Source organism: Heterodontus francisci, chromosome 10 (genome assembly GCF_036365525.1).
Source record: "Heterodontus francisci isolate sHetFra1 chromosome 10, sHetFra1.hap1, whole genome shotgun sequence".
Classification (NCBI taxonomy): Eukaryota; Metazoa; Chordata; class Chondrichthyes; order Heterodontiformes; family Heterodontidae; genus Heterodontus; species Heterodontus francisci.
In genome coordinates, this window is record NC_090380.1 from 92,495,643 (window position 1) to 92,521,529 (window position 25,887).

Sequence of the window (25,887 nt, forward strand, 5' to 3'; positions counted from 1 at the left end):
GCTCCTCAGGCTGCATTTTCAGGGATTGGGGCTAGCGAGGCTGGGAAAACAGTGGAAAGCTGTGTCGGAATGGCTCCCTGACACGTTCCCGCTGTCGGGGAACTTTCCTGGGCGGACGGGTACCCGGTCGGCTGCCCACACCCTGGAGCCAGGCAGCCAACTTAAATACTTCAGGCCCCATTAAGGGGTGATTTAGAGGGCCTGCCAGCATTTTGTCACCGCTGGAGCGACCTCCACCATGTGCAAAGGCTGTCAGTTCAATGAAGGCGGCCTCCCTGCTGCAGTCCAGGAGGCCTTCGCCAACTCAGGCTTCATGTCCCAAAGAGGGGATCACAGGCATGAAAGGCAGTCTCCACAGCCGCAATGAGCCATCCACAGGGGTTTCCCCTCTGATCCAAAGGACCTACTGCCTTCCCTCCTCTGATTTAATACTTTAATTTTCCCCTCTGAGGGCACCTCCATGTTGAGCGCCCTCATGGTCTCTATCTGCCCCAGCAACGTCCACCTCTCCCAGTGGGGCTGCCGAGGCTCTAGGGTTGCTGGCCCTCTGGGCTGCCAGCATCAAGAGCCTGCCTGCCATCCTTAATAGGACGCTGAGCACGAAGGTGGCCAATTAGAAGGCCACCTCTGGAAATATCGCCAAGCAGGTCTTGCTGCCGGAAAGTGCAGGCTTAAGATTCCCATTTGTTTCTGATGTCGGGGTCCCTAAGCCCAAAGTAAAATCCTACCTTTCTTCACTTCTAATAACGAGTGTAAGGAGGACAGTGACTGGCAATTAAGATGCTATTTTTTGGACAGTTCCAAACAGCCCATGCAACTTTGTAGGGGTACCCAGTAAGTTGGATCCCCAACTCTGTACTAAATAGCCACTTATTGTTATGATCCTGTAGTTTTTTATTTCCAAGAAGAATGTGGTATGCCTTTAAGCCTGGAAAAAGAGCCATACTGCTTTAATGCAGCAAGCTATAAAGACTGAGTCAAAGAATGCATTCTTGTTGCCTTGGATACAGCCATTCGGAGACTGATTCAAAGAGTGCATTCTTGTTATCTTGGATACAGCCACTCGGACTGAGCATCGGGAGATACATTTGTTACAATTTAATTTTGAACTGGCTTATAGTACAAACAGCCTATTCTAACAGAGGACACAGACAGACAGCTGTGTGTTAGCACCTGAAAGGAGAGCTCTCATCCCATTTAAACTGAAGGAAGAGAATTTAGTCTGTTTATTTATTATTCTCTCTCAAAATTCTAAAAAGTCAAGCCGAAACAGAGACCTTTGATAACTTAAACTGAAAGAAGGGAAGTTAAACTGTGACAATCTTTTATCCCTCAAAAATTCAAAAGTCAGATTGATTCTATTGAAATTGGTTGTGAGTTGTTGATCAACTGTGGTCATTACTGGAAGAAAGAGGAGTTTGAAACTTCAGGTATTGGACTGTTTTCCTTTCCTCAACAGATCCTGAAAGATTGTGTGTGGACTTTAATCAGAGGATTGTTCATCGGGAAGTGCAAATTTGCAAGGACTCTAATTTTTACTATTTTAAATGTTTGTATCTTCATAGTGTTTAAGAATTTCGTTTTTCTAATTAACCAGTTAATTTGTTGATTTAAGGACACCTGGTTTGGTTAGCCTCATTCGGGGGTTTATAGATGGTACAATTTGGCTGGGCCTCTCTTTAATTTGGAAAGTTTAAAATGATATGTCAGGCGATCTGTGGAGGGATGGGATTGAATTAACTGTGTTTCTCCCACCACAATCAGAATCGTATATTTTGATTGGGGGCTTTGACTGGAGTGGTCGGTCGTAACATTTTTGGACAGTTCAAAACAGCCCATGCAACTTTGTAGGGGTACCCAGTAAGTTGGATCCCCCGCTCTGTATTAAATAGCCATTCATCAACTTACCATTCCTACTACGCCTTTCTCAATAGTGTTCAGGGTCTTACTGTTCAGTTCATCATCAACTTCATATCCTGTAGTTTATGTTTCCGATTTGCTCCCAGCTTCAAGTAGGGATGGGGTGGTTGGTTATCCTTCAGTTCTGTTGGCTTTGTGCGCACATTTGTCCATTTGGGTATTGTATTGTCCTTTATCTTCACTTTTTGTGCTTATCCATAATCAATGTGTATATTTTGATGTAATACATTATGCAAATCATAGAATTTATGCTTTACATAGTACATACCACTAGCTCTACCCTCTTATCAAATCTCCATAGTCCCAATGATTTCTAAACTCTGATGTATTTTAATGTTTGGGGATTCACTTGTAGTCTGTTATATTTAAAATCTTTGCTTTGAAGCATAAGAGTAATGGAGATTGAGGCACTGTGATATGACCCATGGAAATTGTTTTGTGTAGTGCATTCTTTCTTCTGTCATGGCATCCACAATGTAGCTCGCATAACCCTGCTGTTTTGATTTCCAACAATTTACTTACCACGTCTTTGCTAGCGTGTGACTGTATCAGGACAATTTTTTTCCAATATATCCTTTACAACTGTTCCTATCTCTCATAAACGTATGTCCTGTGCTCCTAAAATAAAGTCATATTTCTGCCATACCATCTTGAAGTCATGCAGCCTCTTTCGGACCTCCTACCAAATGCTTTGAGTGGTGAGATGGTATTGACCATGACTGCAACGAAATGCCATTCTTCTGCCTTCTTCACATACTAAGGGGCTGTCCTCTTCCACCAAAAACATATTTACATTAATCTATTATTGTGCTCACCTGCACTTAACAGGACCTGCCACTATTTCTTCTTACTACTTCCCAATCAAACACTTTCACCAACAATCCATACTTCACAGCTGGATTATTGAGGTTTTTGACATTTATTGTGGTTAGGTGCCTCATTAACTGCTTGAGAAGCGTTAAAGGATCGTTATTGCAGATGTGCGTGATCCGTAGCTGCTGCCTTGTTACTGCTAATGAAATGCCATTCTCACAGATCACATGTTTACAAGCTGCACTGTCCTGTGATGTTCCTACAATTTCATCACTCCTTAGGAGAAACATGCTTTTCTCTTGCTTTTAATGGAATGAAGAATTTTGGACCATAAGTTATGATTTTGGTGGGGGGGGTGGGGGGGGGGGAGCATAAAAGACAAGAAAAATAGGTTCAGTTAGTCAGAAAAAGAGCAAAGTTGAAATAATGGTAAATAGAGAAAGAACGGGGGAAAGGAAAATACGAAATGCTTAATTTTTTTAAATTAAATTTCATTGAAATTGTTCTAAGCATTTATTTTTTAGAGCTTAAGGTCAAGTTTATAGTAATAAATCTACTCCTGGTATTTGAACACCTTTCCTACTATAATGTTTGCTTTAGCCTAACAATGTGTAAACTAATAGCTTTAAAAATGTTCGGCCCAATGGCACAGATTATTTCTTTGGAACCTGCAATCTAAGGGTTAAAACAATAACCAGCGAAGCAACCTGCTGATTATAACATTCCAATTTGAATATTGCCTTGCATCTAATTAGTATGTAAAATAGTGCTTCTGTTTAAAATATGCTGAAAGCCTTTGAGGAGCAATAATACAAAGACATAAAATGCTTCAGAAGGAGAAATAAATAGGTGACAGATAAGTCAGTTTAACATCCAGCTGTGTTTGCCTTAGCTGTAGAGTGATTTTATCTTCTGCATTTGAGAGCTGGCATTGGATTCTCTGCACAAATATCAGGCTGGGGTGTTTGGTCCAGCAGTATTTAATTACACTAACTCATTTTTCTCCAGGACCACATATCTGTAAAACTCTTTACCTCCCTTGAGTCATCGACACCTCCATCAATTTACAGGCTTTAAAGCTCATCTTTGGCATGAATTGATCATCAGTTTGTGATTCAATTCTTTTCTGAGATTTAAGTCTGGTTGTATTAGATATTAGTGCCAGCATGCCATATAAAAATCCTCTGTCTGCTATTTTTATGAAGGTATTGACCTGCTTAAAAATAAATGGGTTAATACTTCCATTAAAACAGCAGACAAATGGAATCATGTTCTCAGCCTCAGTTTGCAGCATTTCTGGCTTTGGCCCTGCACTAAGGTTCATCAGTTTGAATAAGTGGGAGGTTTCAGAAAGACCAAGGGCATGAAACAGGTCCACTATTATTTTTTTTAAAAAGCAGTTCAGACATTAGGGCTCTGAAATTCTGTTCTGGTACTGGGCACTTCTCTGGCAGGCAGGGCCTGGAAAATGGAGTGAAACTCAGTAATACCAGGATTCTGCCTTGGGAATTACACCTAGCACATCCTTAAAAAGCCTCACGTGAACACTTGCCAGCTGAGACCTGTTGTATTCCTTGGAACGAGCCCAGAAAATTTGCACAGACAAAGATCCTGGAGAGGCTGGGTAGCTTTATGTTCTGCCAGCAAATAGGAGTTGAAGATTTTTTTTGAAATTTAGCTCAATCATCAATCTGGGAAAGGCTTTGTGGTTCCCGTAGCAAGTGGCTGGAGGTAGCTCTGAGTTACAGTGGTGGTATGGGAGGGCGTCAATGATGTGCCTTTACCAGTGTGGAATGTCTCATGACTGCGATGAAGACCCAATCCCTGCAATTTGGGCTGGTGTCCGTGGCAACTAATCTCTGTGCACGTGTGGCCCGCACACCGGACCTCTGCTGGGTGGGGCAAGTCGTTCTGAATTTCTGCTGTTTTGTTCCTCACAATCTCACAAAGCATAATTTATGGCAGCTCCTGTATTTGCCACAGCACAAACTATGGCAGTTTTAGTATTAGTTTGTATTTTGGTCGTTTTTTTGTAAATTAAACTTCATATAAATAAAAGTTTTATCAAGGCACAGCATCATCAGTGACACCTAATACCACTTTAATATTTCCTTCAATTTAAATGATTAAACCCCTCAAAAGGAATTGAAATAGTTTTATAATTCACCATACAGATAGTTATCCAAATGTTGGATAACCTGGAGCATATTAGGGTGAATTTAAATCCCCAAAACAGTTGGGTTTTTATTGGATGAGATGTCAGACTTAAAAAGAAAAGTCAAACCTGCCTACTTCAGGAGGAGGATTGTTCATTTAAATATAGTCAGACAATGTGCCTCAGATTTAATCTATCTTCCTAGTTTAACCCTGACCAGTTGGTTTTCCAAGGGCTTGGGAAATCCAGCAGCGAAAGGGAGGTGAGGCCTGCTTTACGAAGAGGTCAGTACCTTTACAGCATTGCTTGTGAGGCAAGAGGAGAAGGAGTGCTTCCTCCTGGCCCATCAAGCTTGCATGCCCACCATCGAATCCCTCCCCCCAAAGTTTCTAAGCCATCCCCATGATCAACTACCCTTCCCACAATTAGACCAACTGCCCAGGATTGGACACAGGCCCCTGGATTGGCAACCAGCACCCCCATCAGGGTCAGAGCCTCCCCCTGCCCCCCACCCAAGATCCAGATCCCTCCCATGCCAGCACTAACCAGCTGCAGGCTTCCTATTTGCTCCTGGGCTGCAGCTTCTCTGGAGCTGTTAATCAGGCTGGCTTCTGGGTGGGAAAGCTGCAGAAGAGAAAAAGACACACCTCGTGGCATTAAAACTGTACAACATGCATTGTAAACTAAGCCCCAACCATAGGTCCTCCCCACCATGCACAAAACCCACTCCAGTCTAGATCAGAGCCCAAGAATCTAGTGGGACCAAATGAGCATACATAAACGTGAGTTGTCTTTTGAGATTGCAATAATTAAATTTAAAAACATTGCAGTATCTGACCAGTGGTTTCATTGACCTCTTTAGATTAAAATTAAGATAGATTTAGATCTATTTAAGAAACATTTAGATCTGTTTAACTTGGCTTGATCCAACTTGTGCAATTATCCTTCAAACACATAATCTGGTTTGAAGCTACTCAGTAATTATGCTTTCGCCATTTAAAATAAAAGTTTGTATAGATCTGTGTTACTTAGTCTTCTCCCACTATGTTCCTGACTTTTCCACTGCTGCTGTTCACCACCAGGCTGCTGCTTTTAGTTGAAGGGGGTGGACCAAGAACTAGCAAAACTCATCATACTGAGGCAGACTGGTGGGAGTATCTTTCAGATCAGAGATTTGAGCTCAAGTCCCATGAAGTGAAAAGCTCAATTGGAGATTACAGCTCATAGAAGCTTCCTGATTGTACTTGTTTTACTAATGTCTGCAGCAGACAGCCGTACTGTGAAACCAATATACTTTGGGAAACATTGAACTTGTACAGAATACTCCTGAGTGGGAAAATAAAGATCTTCAATATTTGATATACTGCAGTGAAGTTTTTACACTTTTGCTACCTCCATTGTTTTTCACCCTGACAGGTAATGCTGCCAATTGCGGAAAAATCTGCATTAACAAATTGCACACAACAATAGGTTTAAGATCAGAAAAAGGGTTGTTATATGGTAATAAGTTTAGTGGAATCAAAACAAAGATAACTGCCTTTAAACAATTGAAATCATGCTGTTTAATATTAGTAACAAGTACATTTCTAAACCTGTATATGGATTAATGTCTGGGCTGAGTCAACGGACAACAGAAGTCCACAACATGTTTGCTACTAATTTTATTTAATGCAATTTTAAGCCTAATGACTTGGTTACATCTATAAGAAAGTTTTACTTATTCTTCAAGGGCGTCAAAAGTACTGCTCATGCATGACTGTTTTTTAAAAAATCCTTCCTAGGGTGGAAAAATCCCCATCCGATGGACGGCGCCGGAAGCCATAGCATACCGCAAGTTCACCTCAGCTAGTGACGTGTGGAGTTATGGGATTGTTCTATGGGAGGTGATGTCGTACGGAGAGAGGCCTTACTGGGAAATGTCCAATCAGGATGTGAGTGTCTTCTGTGAATTGTTTTTTTGTAAATGAGTCAAGCTGGGTGAGGAAGTCAAGCATGGGAATGCCAGGTGGCCTTGCATTTCTGTATCATTAATAGCATTAATAGAGAAGCTGTGCAAAACACACTCAGAGTACAGTACTGAGGAGTAGTTTAAGCATTTTATTAGTATGGACACTTTTAATTAAAAGAAAAACTCTAATTGTAAATTGGAAACAAAATATTGTAATTCACAGGACAGGAAAAAAATTATTACATTGTACAAAAAGCAAATCGGGATACTATGTCTGCTGTGACTGTCTGAAAAAAGGTACAATTTATTCACAGTAATTCTTTAAAAACAGTTAACACTAGCACTAGCTTTGCTTTGTTAACAGTGAATATATATATAGGGAGCAGGGTGTGCAGAGTTCATGTCTACTAAAACAGCACACCATAGCCTGACTTTTATGGGCCCCCTAAGGACGGAAACAGGGGGGGGCGGGCCCCATAAAATTGTGTCGGCAAACATGGGGCAAAATGCCCAACACCTTCTAATTTAGTCCGAGGCAGGGAAGGTTGATAATGGCCTTCCCACCCCAGGCCAACTGAGGCCCTTAAGTGGCAACTTACGGGCCTCTTCCTGCCTCCGCCTCAATTTAATAGAAGGCGGAGGGGCCTGTGCTGCGGTAACACCTGGCGGCCTCCTAGTGGGTTTGGGGATCCCTCCTTTGGAGGCAATCCAGGGGCCCCCCAGGATGACTGCTGCCCCCCCACTGCTCCCATCCTGGGAAGACTCCTCCCCAACATCACCAATTTTACCCACCACCACGTCGCCGGGGCCTGCCTGAATGGCCCCAGCGACCCTGACCCCACTCACCTGCCTTTCGATTGACCTGCTGCTCTGGATGCTGGAGCTCGTCCCTTATTGGGGTCTCCCGCCGCTGGGACCCCTGTTGCCAGCACAAAATTCAGCCCCATAACTTTATGCCTATAATTCCTCGTGTGATGCAATCCTAGTCTCTAGTTGTTGGGCAAAAGATGTAAAGTAGGGATCCTCTTCAGTGTCAGTGTTGCTTTTAATTGTTTTTCTGGATTGCATGTTTTTTTTAAAAAGAAGTTCTCTTGTTTTTGACAGGGGTGAAAAGGCCTCTGTGTTTGTGCTGACCCACACAGGCCATTTCCTCCTGGGTATCCCAGTAGAATTCCAATATACCTATGTGAAACCATCATGGAAGTTAATATTCAGCAGCTTTAACTGTTGCTTTGTGCCTTCAACTAAATATGAGGTGTGTTTTCCCACCTGCATTGAAAACATACACTGAAGAATTCAGTATGAATGTATTCTGCAGTTGTACAGGAACAGCATGGGTTGGAAAATATACCCTTGTGTGACAACACATCAAGGCCCTGTAGTACAGCAAAGCAGAATTCTAACATCATAAATTATATACATGAATTTAATGTCACAGAATCACAAAATTATTCTGCATAGAAGGAGGCCATTCAGCCTTTCATGTCTGCACCGGTTCTCTGAATGGACCTAGTGACATTCTCCTACCTTCTCCCCGTAACCCTGCACATTCTTGCTTTTTAGATAACAGTCTAATTCCCTTTTGAGTGCCTCGATTGAACCTGCCTGCACCACATTCTCAGGCAGCACATTCCAGAGATTAACCACTCGCTGGGTGAAAATGTTTTTCCTCATGTCGCTTTGTCTTCTTTTGTCAATTACTTTAAATCTGTGCCCTCTCGTTCTTGATTCTTTCATGAGTAGGAACAGTTTCTCCCTATCCACTCTGTCCAGACCCCTTATGATTTTGAATACCTCTATCAAATTACCTCTCAGCCTTCTCTTTAAGGAAAACAGTCCCAACATCTCCAATCTATCCACATAACTGAAATTCCTCATTCCCGGAACCATTCTCGTGAATCATTTCTGCACTCTCTCCAATGCTTTCACGTCATCCTAAAGTGTGATGCCCAGAACTGGATGCAGTACTCCATCTAAGACCAAACTGGTATCTTATATAAGTTCAACAAAACTTCCTTGCTCTTGTACTCTATGCCTTTATTAATAAAGCCTAGGATACTGTATGCTTTATGAGCTGCTCTCTCAACCTGTCCTGCCACCTTCAATGACTTATACACCCAGGTCTCTCTGCTCCTGCACCCCCTTCAGAGTTGTACCCTTCATCTTATATTGTCTCTCCTGTTTTTCCACCAAAATGAATCACTTTGCATTTTTCTGCATTGAACTTCATCTGCCACCTGTCTGCCCATTCCACCAACTTGTCTATGTCCTTTTGAAGTTCTACACTATCCTCCTCATAGATCACAGTGCTTCCAAGTTTTGTATTATCCACAAATTTTGAAATTGTGCCCTGTACACCAAGGTCTAGGTCATTAATATGTATCAGGAAGAGCAAACATCCCAAAACTGACCCCTGGGGAACTCCGCTACAAACCTTCCTCCAGCCTGAAAAACATCCATTAATCACTACTCTCTATTTCCTGTCACTCAACCAATTTCATATCCAAATTGCCACTGTCCCTTTTATTCCATGAGCTATATCTTTGCTCACAAGTCTGTTGTGCGGCACTGTATCAAATGCCTTTTGGAAGTCCATGTACACCAACAGCAATACCCTCATCAACCGTCCCTGTTCCCTCTTCAAAAAACTCCAGTAATCCATGCTGGCTTTCCTTAATTAACCTCCATTTGCCCATGTGTCTAATAATTTTATACAAAATTATTGTTTCTAGATGTTTTCCCACAACCAAAGTTAAACTAGCTGGTTATAGTTGCTGGGCTTATCTTAATGCACACTTTTTTGAAGAAGGGTGTAACATTAATGTTTGCATCTTACAGAATGTAGTGCATGTATTTCGCTATGTGATGCTTATATATTTGTTTTTATTTTTTTTTAGTTTAGAGTTACAGCACTGAAACAGGCCCTTCGGCCCACCGAGTCTGTGCCGACCATCAACCACCCACTTATACTAATCCTACACTAATCCCATATTCCTACCACATCCCCACCTGTCCCTATATTTTCCCTACCACCTACCTATACTAGGGGCAATTTCTAATGGCCAATTTACCTATCAACCTGCAAGTCTTTGGCATGTGGGAGGAAACCGGAGCACCCGGAGGAAACCCATGCAGACACAGGGAGAACTTGCAAACTCCACACAGGCAGTACCCAGAATTGAACCCGGGTCGCTGGAATTGTGAGGCTGCGGTGCTAACCACTGCGCCACGTGCCGCCCTAATTTTATAATGCATACAAGAAACAACATTTATTCCTCTATCACACAGGGAAACAGAACTTGGAAATCATTGCAATTCAAACTGTTTGATATAATCTTGGGAACCTGGGATCTATCACAGTCCACCATGACATCCTTTGCTATCAAAAAAAACATTGTTTGAAAGCAGATTAAAACATATCTTTATGCATTCTGCCTTTTAAATTTCAAGAAACAGGTCTCCAACTTATCATTGCTAAAACATTTTTATTGCAACTCCTCTCTTTCTTCCATCCCCATTACGACTGCCTTGTCTCCTCTTCTTCCAACTCTATTCCTTCCTAGTTTTTTTTTCTTCTTTTCCCTCTCCGTGTGGCTCTACTTGTTCTCTTTCTGTCTTTCTCTCTCCTGTTGGGACTCTGCTGCAATTGTTTTCACTGTTCCCTATTGTGACCTTGCATGTCGCATCTTCTTAATTCCATATTGTCGCTTTCTGGTCTCTCTATCTCCTCTCGTATCAGCCCTGCCTGGTTTCTTCTGCCTCCTCACACTTTGATTCTACTTACTTCTCTCTCTTTCTCCTGCCAGGTTCACCCTGCTCAAACGTCTCCTCCCCACCTCCACTATGTTACCTTTTACATTTTAGAATATTTTCAGTCATCCAAATTTAAAAAAAATGTACAATGCACAGTAAGAATTCATGTGGCCACAGATATAATCCTATTATGCAGTCTAATAATCTTATTATGCAGTTTTATTGTGAGAAATATGTCTCCAACCCATCATTATTCTACTGACCAATTTGCAAAGTTCCTGGAAATTGTCTCAAAATTACCCAGTGTAGTATCCCTTGAATAAACAACAACCAAAAATATCATTAATGTAATGGTCATCTGAAATGTTTCATTTATACAATACCCCCTCCACGAACACACACATGCATGCGCGCTCACACACACATATACCATAACATTCATCAAGATGACCTGAGCTGAATACGATCTGTGTGTTTATGCTGAGAGCTGGCCAGATGCAGTGTATGCACTGGTTGTATTAAATTACCCACCCTCAGCACCGGCTGCATTTCATTTTCCACAGAAAACAGTAGGAGATTCACATCAGGCATTTACATCAGTCCAGTGCCACTCCCCTCTTTCACTGCTGAGAGCAGAACTGAGCTCAAGAGATGAATAGAGCTGGGCTCCAAAGTCTCTTCTGAACTAAACCTGACTTAGTTTAAATTAATCTGTATGTTTTCCAAGTGCAATCAGCTTAGAAATATCCAGACTCTGGATCATATGAATTGAAAGATCAAACTTGGAACTGAATCCAAAAACTTCAGGTGCAGCCCCTCTGAGTTGCATCCAAATTCAGTTTTTCTCCAAATCTAAATTAAGCACAAATGTTCATCCCTGTAGGGTTTATTATAAATTATGATCAGGGTGAATGGGGGTAATTTTGACTTTGTGAAGTAGTATAAGATAGGCGATAGCGAGCGGGCAGCCAGTTTCACATCTTTCCTGATTTTTATTTCCGCTGATTCGCTAGCATCCAATTTTACACTATAGCACACAGCCTAAATTACCCCTACTGAGTCTGTGCCAAGTAATTCTATTTAGCTGCAAATTTCCAGCACCTGTATAAGGAGGGTATTAAAATGTACATTTATCTGAATTTAAACACACACCAGCCCTTGTTTCAGCAATGCCCAAGCATTACTTCATGCCAAAGGAGTCCCTACTGTATTAAAATCCATGATAAGCACACGCTTTCCCTTTCATTATTGCTTAATTTGACCATATTCCTCAGAGGAGTAGTGTTTTATTGTGATACAGTGATTCACTCAAGTTGTCCTCTATTGAATCCTCATTCAGGTAATTAAAGCGGTTGATGAAGGGTATCGGCTGCCGCCCCCCATGGACTGCCCAGCTGCCCTCTATCAGCTGATGCTGGACTGTTGGCAGAAGGATAGGAACAACAGGCCCAAGTTTGAACAGATTGTCAGCATCTTGGATAAGTTGATTCGGAATCCCAGCAGCCTGAAGATCATTGCTAATACTGCAGCAAGGTGACACAAACAATTCATTCTTTTATTTTTTAAAAGCGTTGTTTTCAATATGTATAACTCTGTTTTTAAACGAAAACAACTAAACTGAAGAGTCAGGAGTTGAGTGTTCACAAATACTACCAGTTAATTTAATGCAATTATCTTTTGCTGTTCACAAGGGTGAAGAGTACTGGTCACTCACATACTACAGGGATGCGAGAGACCACTAAAGATGGTACCCAGAGTAAGATGCACTTGATTTATCCACTCATACTCTGAACTCAGCAGCAAAGTATACCAGCTCATGCTTTCTCTTCCACAATCATAATTCATTCTGAGAAAAAAGAGGCACAACCATGGAGCAGCTGAGGTCTTGGGGGAGGTGGGTGGTGGAGGGAGGGTGGCAATGAGAGGGATCATATCCCCCCACTAAAACATTTTGTTTTCGCATGGGCTAGGTTTTTTCTGTTCTCCTCTAAATTCCAGAATTGTCTCAGTTGCTCCCCCACAACCACCAGTTATTTATTTATTTATTTAGAGATACAGCACTGAAACAGGCCCTTAGGCCCACCGAGTCTGTGCCGACCAACAACTACCCATTTATACTAACCCTACAGTAATCCCCTATCCCCTATCACTTCCCTACACTAGGGGCAATTTACAATGGCCAACTTACCTATCACCTGCAAGTCTTTAGATGTGGGAGGAAACCGGAGCACCCGGCGAAAACCCACGCAGACACAGGGAGAACTTGCAAACTCCGCACAGGCAGTACCCAGAATCGAACCCAGGTCCCTGGAGCTGTGAGGCTGCAGTGCTAACCACTGCGCCACTGTGCCGCCCATTATTAGATACCCCATTGTTATGGGGTATATTCATTTCAGCCGCAAAACGCCATAGAGGCAGAAACCATCATCGCGTTTAAAAAGTACTTGGATATGCACTTGAATTGTCATAACCTTACAGGGTTATGGACCAAGAGCTGGAAAGTAGGATGAGGCTTGATAGCTCTTTTTCAACTGGCACAGACAAGATGGGTTGTAAATTTCTGTGCTGTAAATTTTCCTATGTTTCTACCATATTCTGTTCAAACAACTTTAATATATTCTAAAAATATTAAGCCTCAAATCCCAAACTGCATATTGGGCTCCATGATTACTTTCTTCTTGTAATATATATAATTTGAATAAAATGATTTAAGGGATATAGCATGTACATAAATGAAACAGGTTTTAAGTGGACTCCCTTGGGCGTATAAGCAGTCTGGTGGTATGGTAATACATCAGTTATGCAGCACAATGCTATACGGTTTAGTGCCGGAGGCTCCGTCTTGATCAAACACAATAATTCATTTGAATGTAGTTCATTTTGTAAAATAAACCACACACAATAGGCTACCGCTTCCCCATCCACTTGTGTGGTATTCTAAATGGGGTTGAAATCAGCACCTCCTGATTCACAAGGAATTACTGTTTTTTGTTTATACGAGTGCATTTAGGGAAGCTGTACTTCAATTAGGAATGAATGGTCCTTGGTGCTGGTTGTGAATACTCATGAGCTCCCCCTTCTGGTTTGGAGTCTTGAATTGGCTGGATACTCCAATCTGCTGACCAATATGTCAGACAAGTCTCACCAATCCTGAATTGAAACCTCAAATAAAGACGCACCTTCTTTCAAACCAACCAAAAAATTAGGACAAACCATTATAAATTTAGTTAAGGTTATATCATTAGAGTCTACTCTTCAAAATTGACTGCCACTGATCAGAAGTTTAAATAAATTAAATATGCACCAGTGCTTTTTATAGACAGTTAACCCCTGCATTTTCTCCACTTCTCTACTCAAAAGGTCTCAGTTTGTGTCCTGTTCTACTTCGGTTGTCACATGGTAATAGTCAGACCCATGAATTTTTTTGTGCTTTTAACCAATGCCAATGGATGCATGTTCAGTGTGGTAGGACATAATTTTTCTTCCAGACGTTCCAGTGCATTGAAGGGTCTGCGCGAGGGATTCTATCAGTGTCCCAGCAAAACTCCGCCTGAGTCGCAAGCTGAAGTGGGACTACATATGTCAGCACAGAGGATGCGCTTTTCATGTCACATAGCAAGTAGATGGAGAGTAAATGAAGGCTCTTACAAAGATTGTGTTCAAGACTGTTATTTTCATTACTGGGAGATGTACTGCATATTTTAAGCTTAGATTTTGTGAAAGTATGATACTCAAAATGAAGACTGAGCTCATTAAAACCTTTTATGTTTAACCTCTTGCAGACTTGTTCAGGTATAGACACTGAGATATCTTGTAGAGAAAATTGGTTCATGCTTCCTTTCCATCCCCCCCCTCTCGCCCACCCCCTCCATCCACCCCCCCCCCCCCACTCCATCCACCCCCCCCTTCCATCCACGTCCCCCACCCCCACACCCATCAGAAACTTAACATTTATGATTTATGAAAGGCATTAATGGCCTGGTAGGAAACAGCAGGACAGCAACTGAGCTTGCAAGAACAACAGAAAGTAAAACACACCTAATTTGTCTGTTCCTGTATGAATTAATAGGATGCATGACCCGGCCAATAAATTGCCTGGTCCAGGCCACAGACAGGCATCTGGGTCACATGCTGATGCATGCAACTGTTCCGGAATACCACCATTCCCCGGCTCTCGCACTGAGACATCACAGACTCTTCACAGTCAGATCCAAATTCCTTTAGATTACTAAATTGTCCAGATGTCCTCCCTCAGGAGGAAAGAAAACAGCCGGTATCTTGGCAATCACCGGACTGGGGCGGGGGTGTGGGAGGGTCGGCGGGGGGAGGGTGGGGGGTGGCGTGAGGGGAGCTGTTCTCTCCGAATATGCTAGTGCTGGTAACTTTAGATTCCATTCATAAGTTCAATTGACTTCAGCATGAGCCACAGTCCACTGCAGTGATCAATAGCATCATCACTTAAGAAGCTGGATACTTTGTAATGCCCTCCTATCAGTTAACGGATTTAAAAAGCTCTATTTTTACCAAAAAAATCAAATTGCCTTATTGGGTTTACTTGTATATTTTTACATCATTAATAAATATTTAAGTTTTCATCCATTTTCCTGTTTTCAACACTAAATGTTGGAAATTACAATTGGCAATATTACCATGCAACCTGGCACACTCGTACTGAATTCCTTTTTCTGCTGTTTTATAATGTTTATAAAGCTATGGTAATAAAGCGGTTAATAGCAGGGAAAGACATCTGCTGTAAGTGCATGACCGCTGATAACATTGCTGACTGGAATTTCCAGACTTAAATGTGTCCTGGCAAAGGTAAATAAATTTAAATTGGGCTGGAGCAGCAGCAATTTATTTTTGTGTTAAACACCAACATCACTTGTCCTGTGAACAATAAAGTAAGATTAATTTTTCTATAGCTGAAAGGAAGGCCCAGTGTTCACATTACAGGTAAAATTCCGTGAAGAGGAAGAAAGAATGATTCAGACCAGGATTTTCCTTGGATATTGTTGTTACTGCTCCATTTTGCTCAGTGTTCAGTTAGGTCTCCGTCTCCTTCAGGTTAAACCCATTTCCACTCCAGTGTAAGAGATCTTTTGAAAAAAAAAGCTGTGAACATTTACACATCTCAAATTAGAAGTTTATTTCTAAAACGTTGCAAAATGACAGCAGCAAGGATTTCAAGCTCTTCCCACTCAAACAGGGAGCAATCTCATGCGGACAATGGGTTGAAATCATACCCTGCAATATCAATGGGGAGTGTGTTAATGTGTTCTGATAACATTCATTTAAAATAAATGGGCAAATTGCAAGAAAAAAACACATGACAAACAATACAATCCAAGCTTTTCATTACTGATAGGTCACTTGGAGATATGTTAAGGCAGTAGAGAAAAGAATTTCATATTACACAGTATGATTTTTAACCCCTAAATCTGGTTCTGGATGGTTTCGGCAGTGCAGGAGTTTCCTGGGGAGGGTTCTCCCAATTGGTGCAAGATTAGCTGAAGCCCTGGCCATAACCTGTGACTAGGATTTCTGCCGGTCTGCTGCCAAAGTTATATCAGCCAACTGGGATAACTCCTGGTATACATCTATATCATGATTATTCCTTACCCTGCTGAACATCCAATATTCATATAGCTGGCAGATGCAACATATGGAAAAGATGATGACCTAAGTTCAGTTCGACATCAAAGGTATTATGCATGACAATAGGATTATGTTCCAATATATGCTTAGTTTAATATATGGGAAACAGAACAACTTAAACTTGCATAGCTAATAGGCCACTCACAGATACATCAATCCGTCATCAAGATGACTGATTTTCTTTTATATCATAGCTTTTAAGTAGCAACCTTGAATTAGTTACTGAATGCACAAGTATGTATCTTTGTTTGCATTTATTGTATATAACTGATCTGGAATGAATGTGAAGAAGATTCTTGTTGAAAGGTCTGAAATTAAGACTAAGCTACTTCATCTTTTCGTAAAATACATAAAGAAACAGATGGTTGCTGACTAAACAGATACCAGGCCTGGCAGAAGTTACATTGGAGCTGTGTGTGCGAGTCAGGGAACTCACTTGAATATAATTTTTGCAAGCTGTGGGAACCAACAAAAACATATCCTAATTTCTAACCATGCCATGTTGTAGCACTTAAAGTACGGCTTGTAGGAGGTATTTAATGAATTGAATAGGCCTTTAGCTCTGTAGGAAGCAAAGAGAAAAATTTCCATGAATGCAAATCATCATCATTAAATTACCCAAGATTTTTACTGTCCACATACTGTGAGACACATAATCTCTGATGTAACATGCTTATACCAAACTTATCGGAGCAAATTTTCTGCCCTTGCCCAACCCTGTGCTGGACAGGAACAGTACACTTAAAGGGATGGATTTACTGTTCCCGCGCTGGGAGCGGCAGCAGGCGAAAAAAGTAGTGCTCTAGCGTGGCAGCTCATAATAATACGCATGTCTGGTTGCCCCCCTCCCAATCACGTGGTGGGGGCAGGCTCTGCAACACCGGCAATGGCATCAGCTGCCTCTGCACAGGCACTGGCGCCATTTTATAAAGGGCAGCCAGACCTGCTGCTAAATTTAAATATTTAAACCCGTACCGCCCCCTAGTAGACCGCAAAAAAAATTGCCCCTTCCCTCCCCGCCAATAACACTTACATATCATAGTTCCCCCCGCAAAGAACTTACATGGATGATTTGACCTTCCCTCCTGCCTCCCCCGTTCAAAGTGCAGAGGTCACCCCTTCCCCCCCCCCCCCGCCCACACTATTAATGCATACTTGACCCCGTTCCCCACCTGCCCTCCCCCCCACCACACTACACTAAAAATCCTCAGATCCCCCCTTCCCCACCTCGGTAGCACCAGCTTTCCCTGGATGGGAAAGTGAAGGTGTGAGTGTTGGCCGCTGCATGAAAGATCCCGGGCAGCCGGTAAGATAGCTGTGAGTGTTATTTAAATGTACTCATCTCTCCTTTATTAAAATATTCAAAGTCAGGTCCCATTGCCCAGTGGCCTGCCGCCGGGAAGATGGGGCCTGGCACTCCCGGCGTTAGGCTCCGTGGCGAGCCACTGCCAGTACGAACTTCCAGTCCTCCCTGCCACAGAGCCTGATATCGGGAGCTCAACAAAATCCAGCCCAAAAAGTGCAATTCTAATGTCCAGCCCAGGAGTGCAAGTATATCCTGTCTCAGGCCCTTAATATGACTTCATAGCAGCCCTGTTTCAAGTTGTCAGGTTGTAGTTTCGACAGAAAGGGGAAAGGTTTGAGGTAATATCAGGCCTGCAGTTGTGTTTCAAGTCTGCCAAAAGGCCCCAATTGTATGTAAACATTCTGGGAGCAGGCAAGAATAGCATTTATTCATTTCTTATCTGCAATTGTCCTTATAACACTTGATCCATATTTACTGACATAACATTATAAGTAATTACTGTAAAACTAATTCATACTTAACCTTTTGAAAACAATCAAGCATTAACTACAAAAAATAAATCATTATTAACAGATTTTTTTTTAGAACCTCACAATAGGTTTCAGTTCTAGCCAGTAAGCACGGGTTCCTCCTTTTAAGCATTGAGTTTCTAAGGATACCTGAGGGCAGGAACCTTTCAGTTGTAATGATAACGTTCATTAATTGACTCTACGTTACACAGTTTATTACTTTTGCTTCAGGCCTTTTTGCCTTTATTGGAATTGGATAATCAATACTTCAGAGCAGTTTGGCAAACCTCTGGGGTAGGAATTAACCAGTGTTTAATCTGTGCATTGATTTTTATTGTAATTTCTTAGTCCTGATCCACAATCTCCAGGGAATATTAACTAGCTCTCCAAAAATTTGCAGTAATCTTCGTCCATGCAATGAGGTTAATATTGATAAACCCCAAAATCTTAATGTTGCAGAAAGCCAAGGAAAGCATGCAATCCCCAAATGAGGAGCTTCCTATCGTCTTTATGATCTTTTTACCTACACAGACCTCTTTAATTCTCTGCTGCCAGACAACACACAGATAATTGTTCACTCTCAGCAGGTTCTTTTTATTAAGGAGAAACTTCATTTTGTCAGTAATTGTTGTTACCAAATGTTTTCCACTCTTACTGCTGTAGAACCTCACAAGCCGACCTCCCTTGCATCCCAGTCACTCCAAGTCTACTATTTTTCTCAACTCCCTTTTTGAAATCAAATTAGCGCTTTCTGTAAATCTTACAATTACTTTCTGTCACACTTCAGCCATCATAGTTGAATAGTTCAAAACAGGCTTCTAGCCAATTGGCAGCTTACTTTTCTTTTTCATTGAAGTCAATGAAGAAAATCTGACATATAAAGCAAGGTGCTTATTCTCTGTTGCTTGTATTCAGCCTTCGTGCTTTATTATCTCCTCTGACTCACTGTGAGCAGAGAAAGAAAGAAAAAGAATTACACTTATATAGCATCTTTCACAACCTTGGGACATCCCAAAGCACTTTACCGCCAATGAAGTACTTTTGAAGAGTAGTCACTGTTGTAATACAGGAAACACAGAAGCCCATTTTGGCACAGCAAGTTCCCACAAGTGGCATAGAGTCATAGAGTTATACAGCACAGAAACAGGCCGTTTGGCCCATCCTGTCTGTGCCGGCCATCAAGCACCTAACAATTCTCATCCCATTTTCCAGCATTTCGCCTGTAGCCTTGTATGCCATGGCGTTTCAAGTGCTCATCTCTGGGTGAAAAATTCTTTCCCCAAATCCCCTCTAAACCTCCTGCACCTTACCTTAAATCTATGCCCCCTGGTTATTGACCCCTCCGCTAAGGGAAAAAGTTTATTCCTATCTAATCTATCAATGCCCCTCATAATTTTGTATACCTCAATCATATCTCCCCTCAGCCTTCTCTGCTCTAAGGAAAACAACCCTATCCTTTTCAGTCTCTCTTCATAGCTGAAATGCTCCAGCCCAGGCAACATCCTGGTGAATCTCCTCTGCACCCTCTCCACTGTGATAATGGCCAGATAATCTGTTTTATGATGTTGATTGAGGGATAAATATTGGCCAAGACACAGGGATTAACTCCCCTGCTCTACTTCAAAATATTGCCATGAATCTTCAATATCCACCTGAAAGGATAGACAGGGCCTCAGTTTAACATCCCATCCAAAAGGCAGCACCTCTGGCAGTGCAGCATTCCCTCATTATTGCACTGGAGTGTCAGCCTTAAATTTTTGCACTCAAGTCCTGTGAAGAGATTTTAACTCACTCAAAACCCATTCACTTACACAGAGGTAAAAATCAGGCCCCAGGGGGACATGAACCTACAACCTTCTGACTTAGAGCTGAATGTGGTATCAACGAAGCCACAGCTAACACACAAAGGGAGACCTGTTAGTCCATACAAAAGTTTTTGGAGCATCTGTCAAATTTCTGATGTCATATCTCAGAGTGTCAAAAGTATGAAACGAAAAAGATAAGCAACTGCTTCTTGTTTGGTTAATTAGGTTAATTGATTTTGTTGAACATGCCTGCAAAATGACCGGAAGCCAGTCAGTTACAAGCACCAGCAATCTACAAACTTCCTGCACCACAGGAATTAATCTGCAATTGTCCCAAGGATGTTTACTGCAAAAAGGTATTAAGGTCTTAAAGGGATAGTCCACATTAAACACTGCGCCTCTTTAGCAGCAGAATAATACGTTGCATTATGCATTGAATGATATAAACTCCTGTCATTATAACACAGCTTATCATTCAACCTACCATGAACAGGGCCAGAGCAGATCCAGTAATAAAAATAAATTACTTTGTGATCTAACGTTGCTAAGTGGTGAATGTTATGAAAAGGTAGTTCAGTGAGTTTCAAAAATCTATAGCCCAATTTACAAGCATTCACATTTAGTTATTTCAATCAGGTAATCCTAGCTTCCTGATCATCTCAGATTTTCTATTGGAATTGAATAAAAAATGTTTATAAAAGGAATACATTTCTTGCAAACCTTTAATGCACAGCAAAGTAACCTGAAATTCTCCCAGGCATCGTTATTTGGGTTCATTTTAGGTAAAGCAAAATGACCTTTTTTTTTATATAGAATGCAGTATCTGGTAAAGTTACAGTTTATTAGACTGATTAGTCAGGAAACTCGCAAGTTATTGCACTTTGCTGTAAACTGGGAAACCTAAGCACAGATATTAACTCTTAGTAGGACTCATGTGAGTGATGACCGAGTGGACAGGAACTCTGCAGCCCTCTGCAGTGTGAGGCAGGAGAGATTTTAACTTCCAGGCCTTATCTGCACAGGCCTGGTCAATCTCCTACCCAAACACACTGGTCGGTGGGTAGGAGCAAGATTTTGGGCAGCAGGAGGCTGAAAGGACAGTCCCTGGCATTCAGATAAAGGCATCATGGTTGGAGGGGTGGGGGATGAAAGTACTGGGCAGGTGATGCCCTAGATTTCCTTATGTAGCCCGGAGGAACATTTCTGCTCCTCTGGCTCCTAAGGAAACAAAAAATAAATAAAAATAACATACTTTTCTGGTCTTCTTCTGGTCTCAAATTCGTTGTTGCCCTGTAGAGAAGCCAAAATGGCTTCCATGTTCAGGCCCCAATGACGTACCCCTAGCCCCTCCTGCATATTTCAAGTAGGATTCTGTTGCCTTCCATCGGATGTCCCACTTACCTGCTAAAGTAGAGCAAGTCAAAACTGCAACCTATTTGAAAATTGGAGGAAATAAGTCACTGTGTCCATTTTACCAGCCCGTTAGTCTGGCTACCACCAGATGGGCAGGGTTAATATCGGCCTTCTCCATCCCAGTATCATATTCCAGTCTCAGTTAACAGGTCAGTTGGACTTGTCAAACTGTCAGGCAGGTTCTCAATTACGATATGCAACAGAGTTGAGGAGCAGGATTTTCCCTCTGGGACTGGAAACAGGTCAGCACTGTTTCCAGGTCCCGAACCTGCCTCCAGGGATACACTCGCTCATTGCGATTTTCCCCGGAGCAGCCAATTAATGGCTAAAGGGCAGGCTCGCTGTCCAATAAAGGACGGCGGGCTGGCTTTCAAAGCTGGAGGGCCAATCAGAGACCTCCCAGCTTGAAAAGAGCAGCAGGCTGCGACGGGAGGTAAGTAAGCTTCAAAATGGAGGTACCCTCTCTTCTACTTCCTCAAAATTTATTTTAAAAAATGGGTTTTACAGCCAGGCCACCACTGTGGTGAGTTGGGGCGGTGGACCGGAAGGAAGTGCAGGAGTGAGGGGGAGCCCCTCTACAGGGTGGCCTATGACTGTTGTAGCACCCAGGCAGACAAAGAGGTCCTGTAGGTCTGCCTGGAATGCTGCCCCCGCCACCTTCCACCCCTCCGGCCTGCAACCGGGGTGCTGCCTCGAGGCAGCTAAACTGGCCCCCTCTACCTCCGGGAACTCAGCCAGCCTCCTTTAATTGGCCTCAATAGGCTTTTAACGAGCCTGTCACCTACCTGCCATGGTTGGGCGGGTAGTCTTGCTGCCACATTCCCCCCCCACCCCCCCCGGACCCCCTCTGCCCATTTTGCCCGGGGCCGGGATGGAGCTGGGAAATCAGCATGTCAGCTGGCAGGGCTATTTTTAGTTCCTACCTGTGTACGATTCCGCCCCCGGCAGGGGCTAAAAATTCTACCCAAGGGGTCTAGTTGACAACAAAAAAATTGGCAGGCGGTACCATCTAAAGTTGGTTTTCACACCCCTACTGGTAGGCAGCTGGGTGCCATGGATAATTCCATGGGCAGGGCCCAGTCGATCATCTTGTGCAATCCAGTTATGCCATTTAGGAGGCAATAACTGAACAAAAACATATTTTTTCATATTCAAGCTCTCCTGAGATATTGTTAATGTCCCTATTTGATTCCTTTGCTACTTTAGAATACAGCCACAAGCTGACTAATTTCAAACCTGGCAATTGCATAGTGATCCGTCAATGCTATAATCTTACAGCTTGAACAGATGAAGTCGGAGTGACAGATAAATTCCATGGGCGTGCTGAAAAGCTGCATGCAACCTGGAAGTCCCTGCTGTTACTAGTTGTTGCTTTCACACACAATGCTCTGTACTTATTCCTGGCTTCCCGATTTCTTTCCAATTAGGCCGTCAAATCTGCTGCTTGACCGGAGCAACACAGACGTTACAGCTTTCCGCTCCGTGGGTGACTGGCTTGATGGTGTCCGGATGGGACAATACAAGGACAGCTTCACGGGGACAGGGTACAGCTCCTGCGACATGGTGGCAAAATTGTCCTCAGAGTAAGCTAATCTTTTTCAGTGGCAGTACAATATTTTGAAGAAGTTATACAAGCTGTCGAAATAAGTGCTAGGGTCCAGAAGTGACATTAGCACTGGAGTGTGTACTTCAGACTGCTAGTGACATATTAACCTTGGATTTTCAAGCATCTTGTAGCACTAATACCAAGATAATTGGATCTTATTTCACCATAGAGGCTTCCTATCTGGTTTTAATGATCGAAATAGGGGTAAGCCAATGTCAATGCTTTGTGCAACGCTCGAAAGAATTGGAGTCAATTGATGCCTTGCTCATGTGATATCCTTCTTAAAAATAAAGACCTCTCGGGTTTCCTGATCATTCAACAGGTAAATGTGCTGTGTGAGGAAGCACTGAGTCATATAAAAAGGAACATTTCAAATTTGATCAATGGTAAGATGAACACCAAGTTGGCTTTGACTGTGATTTCACACCCCTACTACCCAAACAGGACAGCCCATTAGTGTTCAAAGTCCAGGCTGACATCTGAACATGACTACTTGGATGAAGGTTGGAGTAACTCACCTCCTGACTCACCAGTGCCTGTCCAGCAGCTACAAGTCAGGTGTTACGACCAGGTGAGAAAGGTATCTAGGGGTCCCTTTTAGCCTTCATCTGGTCTTACTGTAACAGGGTTTTGTTTTAAACACTGTTTTTAGCTCCCCCTTGGTGAATTCTTGTTCACCGCTTTTCAATTATAAGGCAAAGAAATGAGCACAAACAGGCTATCTGAGGTTTAAAGAAGAAAAAGGAAATTTATTAAAACTTATACTTAAACTATTATTCAGTTAACACCTACGGATACACACTGCCCCACGCTAGCATGCATACGCGATACGCACATGCAAATAGCAACAGAAAAGAGCAGAAGAAAATAGAGAGGTTTGAGGCAATCTCTGAAGCGGGATTTGCATTAGGGCACAGTATTCTTTTTAAACCTTGTCACTCTAGGAGACTTTTCTCTCTTGGGGTTCATATGGTTTCCAAAGCTGATGAGAGAAAGCAGAGAAGATAGGAGTAAGGCGGTGGCAAGCCAGCCACGAGAGGTAATTTCGGTCCAGGAGCAAACAGCTTTCTGAGTTCAAATTCTGTTTTCCAATTTAAAACTCCCCTGGTTGGCCAGCAGGTGGTCATGTGACCAGCTGGTTTGACCAGGTCTCTTCTGTGTATTGGGGCAAGGACTGCTTCCTTTGTTCCAACACTGTCTGCTAGTCTTTCCAGCCAAGGGCTTGGCAACCCCGTGTAATAGGCCTTCTTTTCTTCCCAGCAACAATTTTTAAATTTAATGTCCATGTGGCGAAATATATGTGCCTCATTCTTGGCGGGTGGGGGCCTGCATGACACAGGAGTGTGATGGAATACTCTCCACTTGCCTGGATGAGTGCGGCTCCAACAACACTCAAGAAGCTCAACACCATCCAGAACAAAGCAGCCCACTTGATTGGCACACCATTTACCACGTTAAACCTTCACTCCCTCCACCATGAACGCACAGTTGTAGCAGTGTGTACCATCTACAAGATGCACTGCAGAAACTCACCAAGGCTCCTCCAACAGCACCTTCCAAATCCACAACCTCTACCAACTAGAAGGACAGGGGCGGCAGTAAATGCATGGGAACACCACCACCTGTAAGTTCCCCTCCAAGCCACATACCATCCTGACTTGGAACTATATCGCCGTTCCTTCATTGTCGCTGGGTCAAAATCCTGGAACTCCCTTCCTAACAGCATTGTTGGTATACCTACATCCTAAGGACCACAGTGGTTCAAGAAGGCGGCTCACCATCACCTTCTCAAGGATAATTCAGGATGGGCAATAAATGCTGCTATTGCCAGCGATGCCCACATCCCATGAAAAAATAAAAAATTTCCTATTTTCACCTGTGGAGCTTCTTTGAGAATGCTACAGGTAAAGTAGATAATGGAGGTTTCAGTGATATATTTTATTTGGAATTTGGAAAGCTTTTGAGAAGGTTCCACATGAATTACTTTAGCTGAATCTAGGTTCAAAGCTGTGCATGCTTGTACCTACTATTTGTCTAATTTTATGAAACCTCTTTACAATAGAAATAACTTGTATTTATATAGTGTCTTTAATGTAGTTAAACATCCCAAGATGCTTCACAAAAGCAATATCAAGTAAGAATTGACACCAAACCACATAAGGAGATATTAGGGCAGATGAATAAAAGCTTAGTTAGAAACATAGGTTTTAAGGAGTGTCTTAAAGGAGGAAAGTGAGGTAAAGAGTTTTAAAGAGGGAATTCCAGAGCTTAGGGCCTAGGAAGCTGAAGGCACAACCACCAGTGTTGGAGTGATTAAAATCTGGGATGTTCAAAAGGCCGGCATTGGAGAAGCAGATATCTCTCAGAGGGTTGTGGGGCTGGAGGAGACTACAGAGATAGGGAGGGATGAGAGAATGGAGGGATTTGAAAATGAGGATAAAATCAAGATGTTGCTTGACTGGGAGCCAATGTAGGTCAGTGAGCACAGGGATGATACGTGAACGGGACTTGGTGTGAGTTAAGACATGGGTAGCATAGTCTTGGATGGTCCCAAGTTTACGGAAGGTAGAATGTGGGAGACCAGCCAGGAGTGTGTTGGGGTAGTCAATTCTAGAGGTAACAAAGGCTTGAATGAGTGTTTCAGCAGCAGATGAGATGAGACGGGGGTGAAGTCAGGCTATTTTACAGAGGTGGAAATCGGCGGTCTTAGTGCAGATATGTCGTCAGAAGCTCATTTCGGCGTCAAATAAGATACCAACATTGTGAATAGACTGCTTTAATCTCTGACTGTTGGGAGGGAGAAGGATGGAGTCGGTAGCTATGGAATGGAGTTTGGAGCAGGGTCCGAAAACATGGCTTCAGTCTTCCCAATATTTAATTGGAGGAAATTTCTGCTCATCCAGTACTGGATGTCAGATAAGCAGTCTGATAATTTAGCAATAGTGGAGGAGTCGAGAGAGTTAGTGGTGAGGTAGAGCTGAGTGTTGTCAGCGTACATGTGAAA

General features: G+C 42.5%; 1 protein-coding gene across 2 annotated transcripts in view; it reads left to right on the forward strand.

Moving 5' to 3' along the window:
- The window catches only part of epha3 (eph receptor A3), a 259,677-nt gene that overhangs the window by 217,064 nt on the left and 16,726 nt on the right, over positions 1 to 25,887 (forward strand). For both annotated transcript variants that reach the window (XM_068041049.1, XM_068041050.1), the window contains exons 14-16: positions 6,670 to 6,819; positions 11,929 to 12,122; positions 22,705 to 22,860. In XM_068041049.1, coding sequence (XP_067897150.1) covers positions 6,670 to 6,819; positions 11,929 to 12,122; positions 22,705 to 22,860 — 500 coding nt within the window. The remainder of the gene's footprint in view (positions 1 to 6,669; positions 6,820 to 11,928; positions 12,123 to 22,704; positions 22,861 to 25,887) is intronic.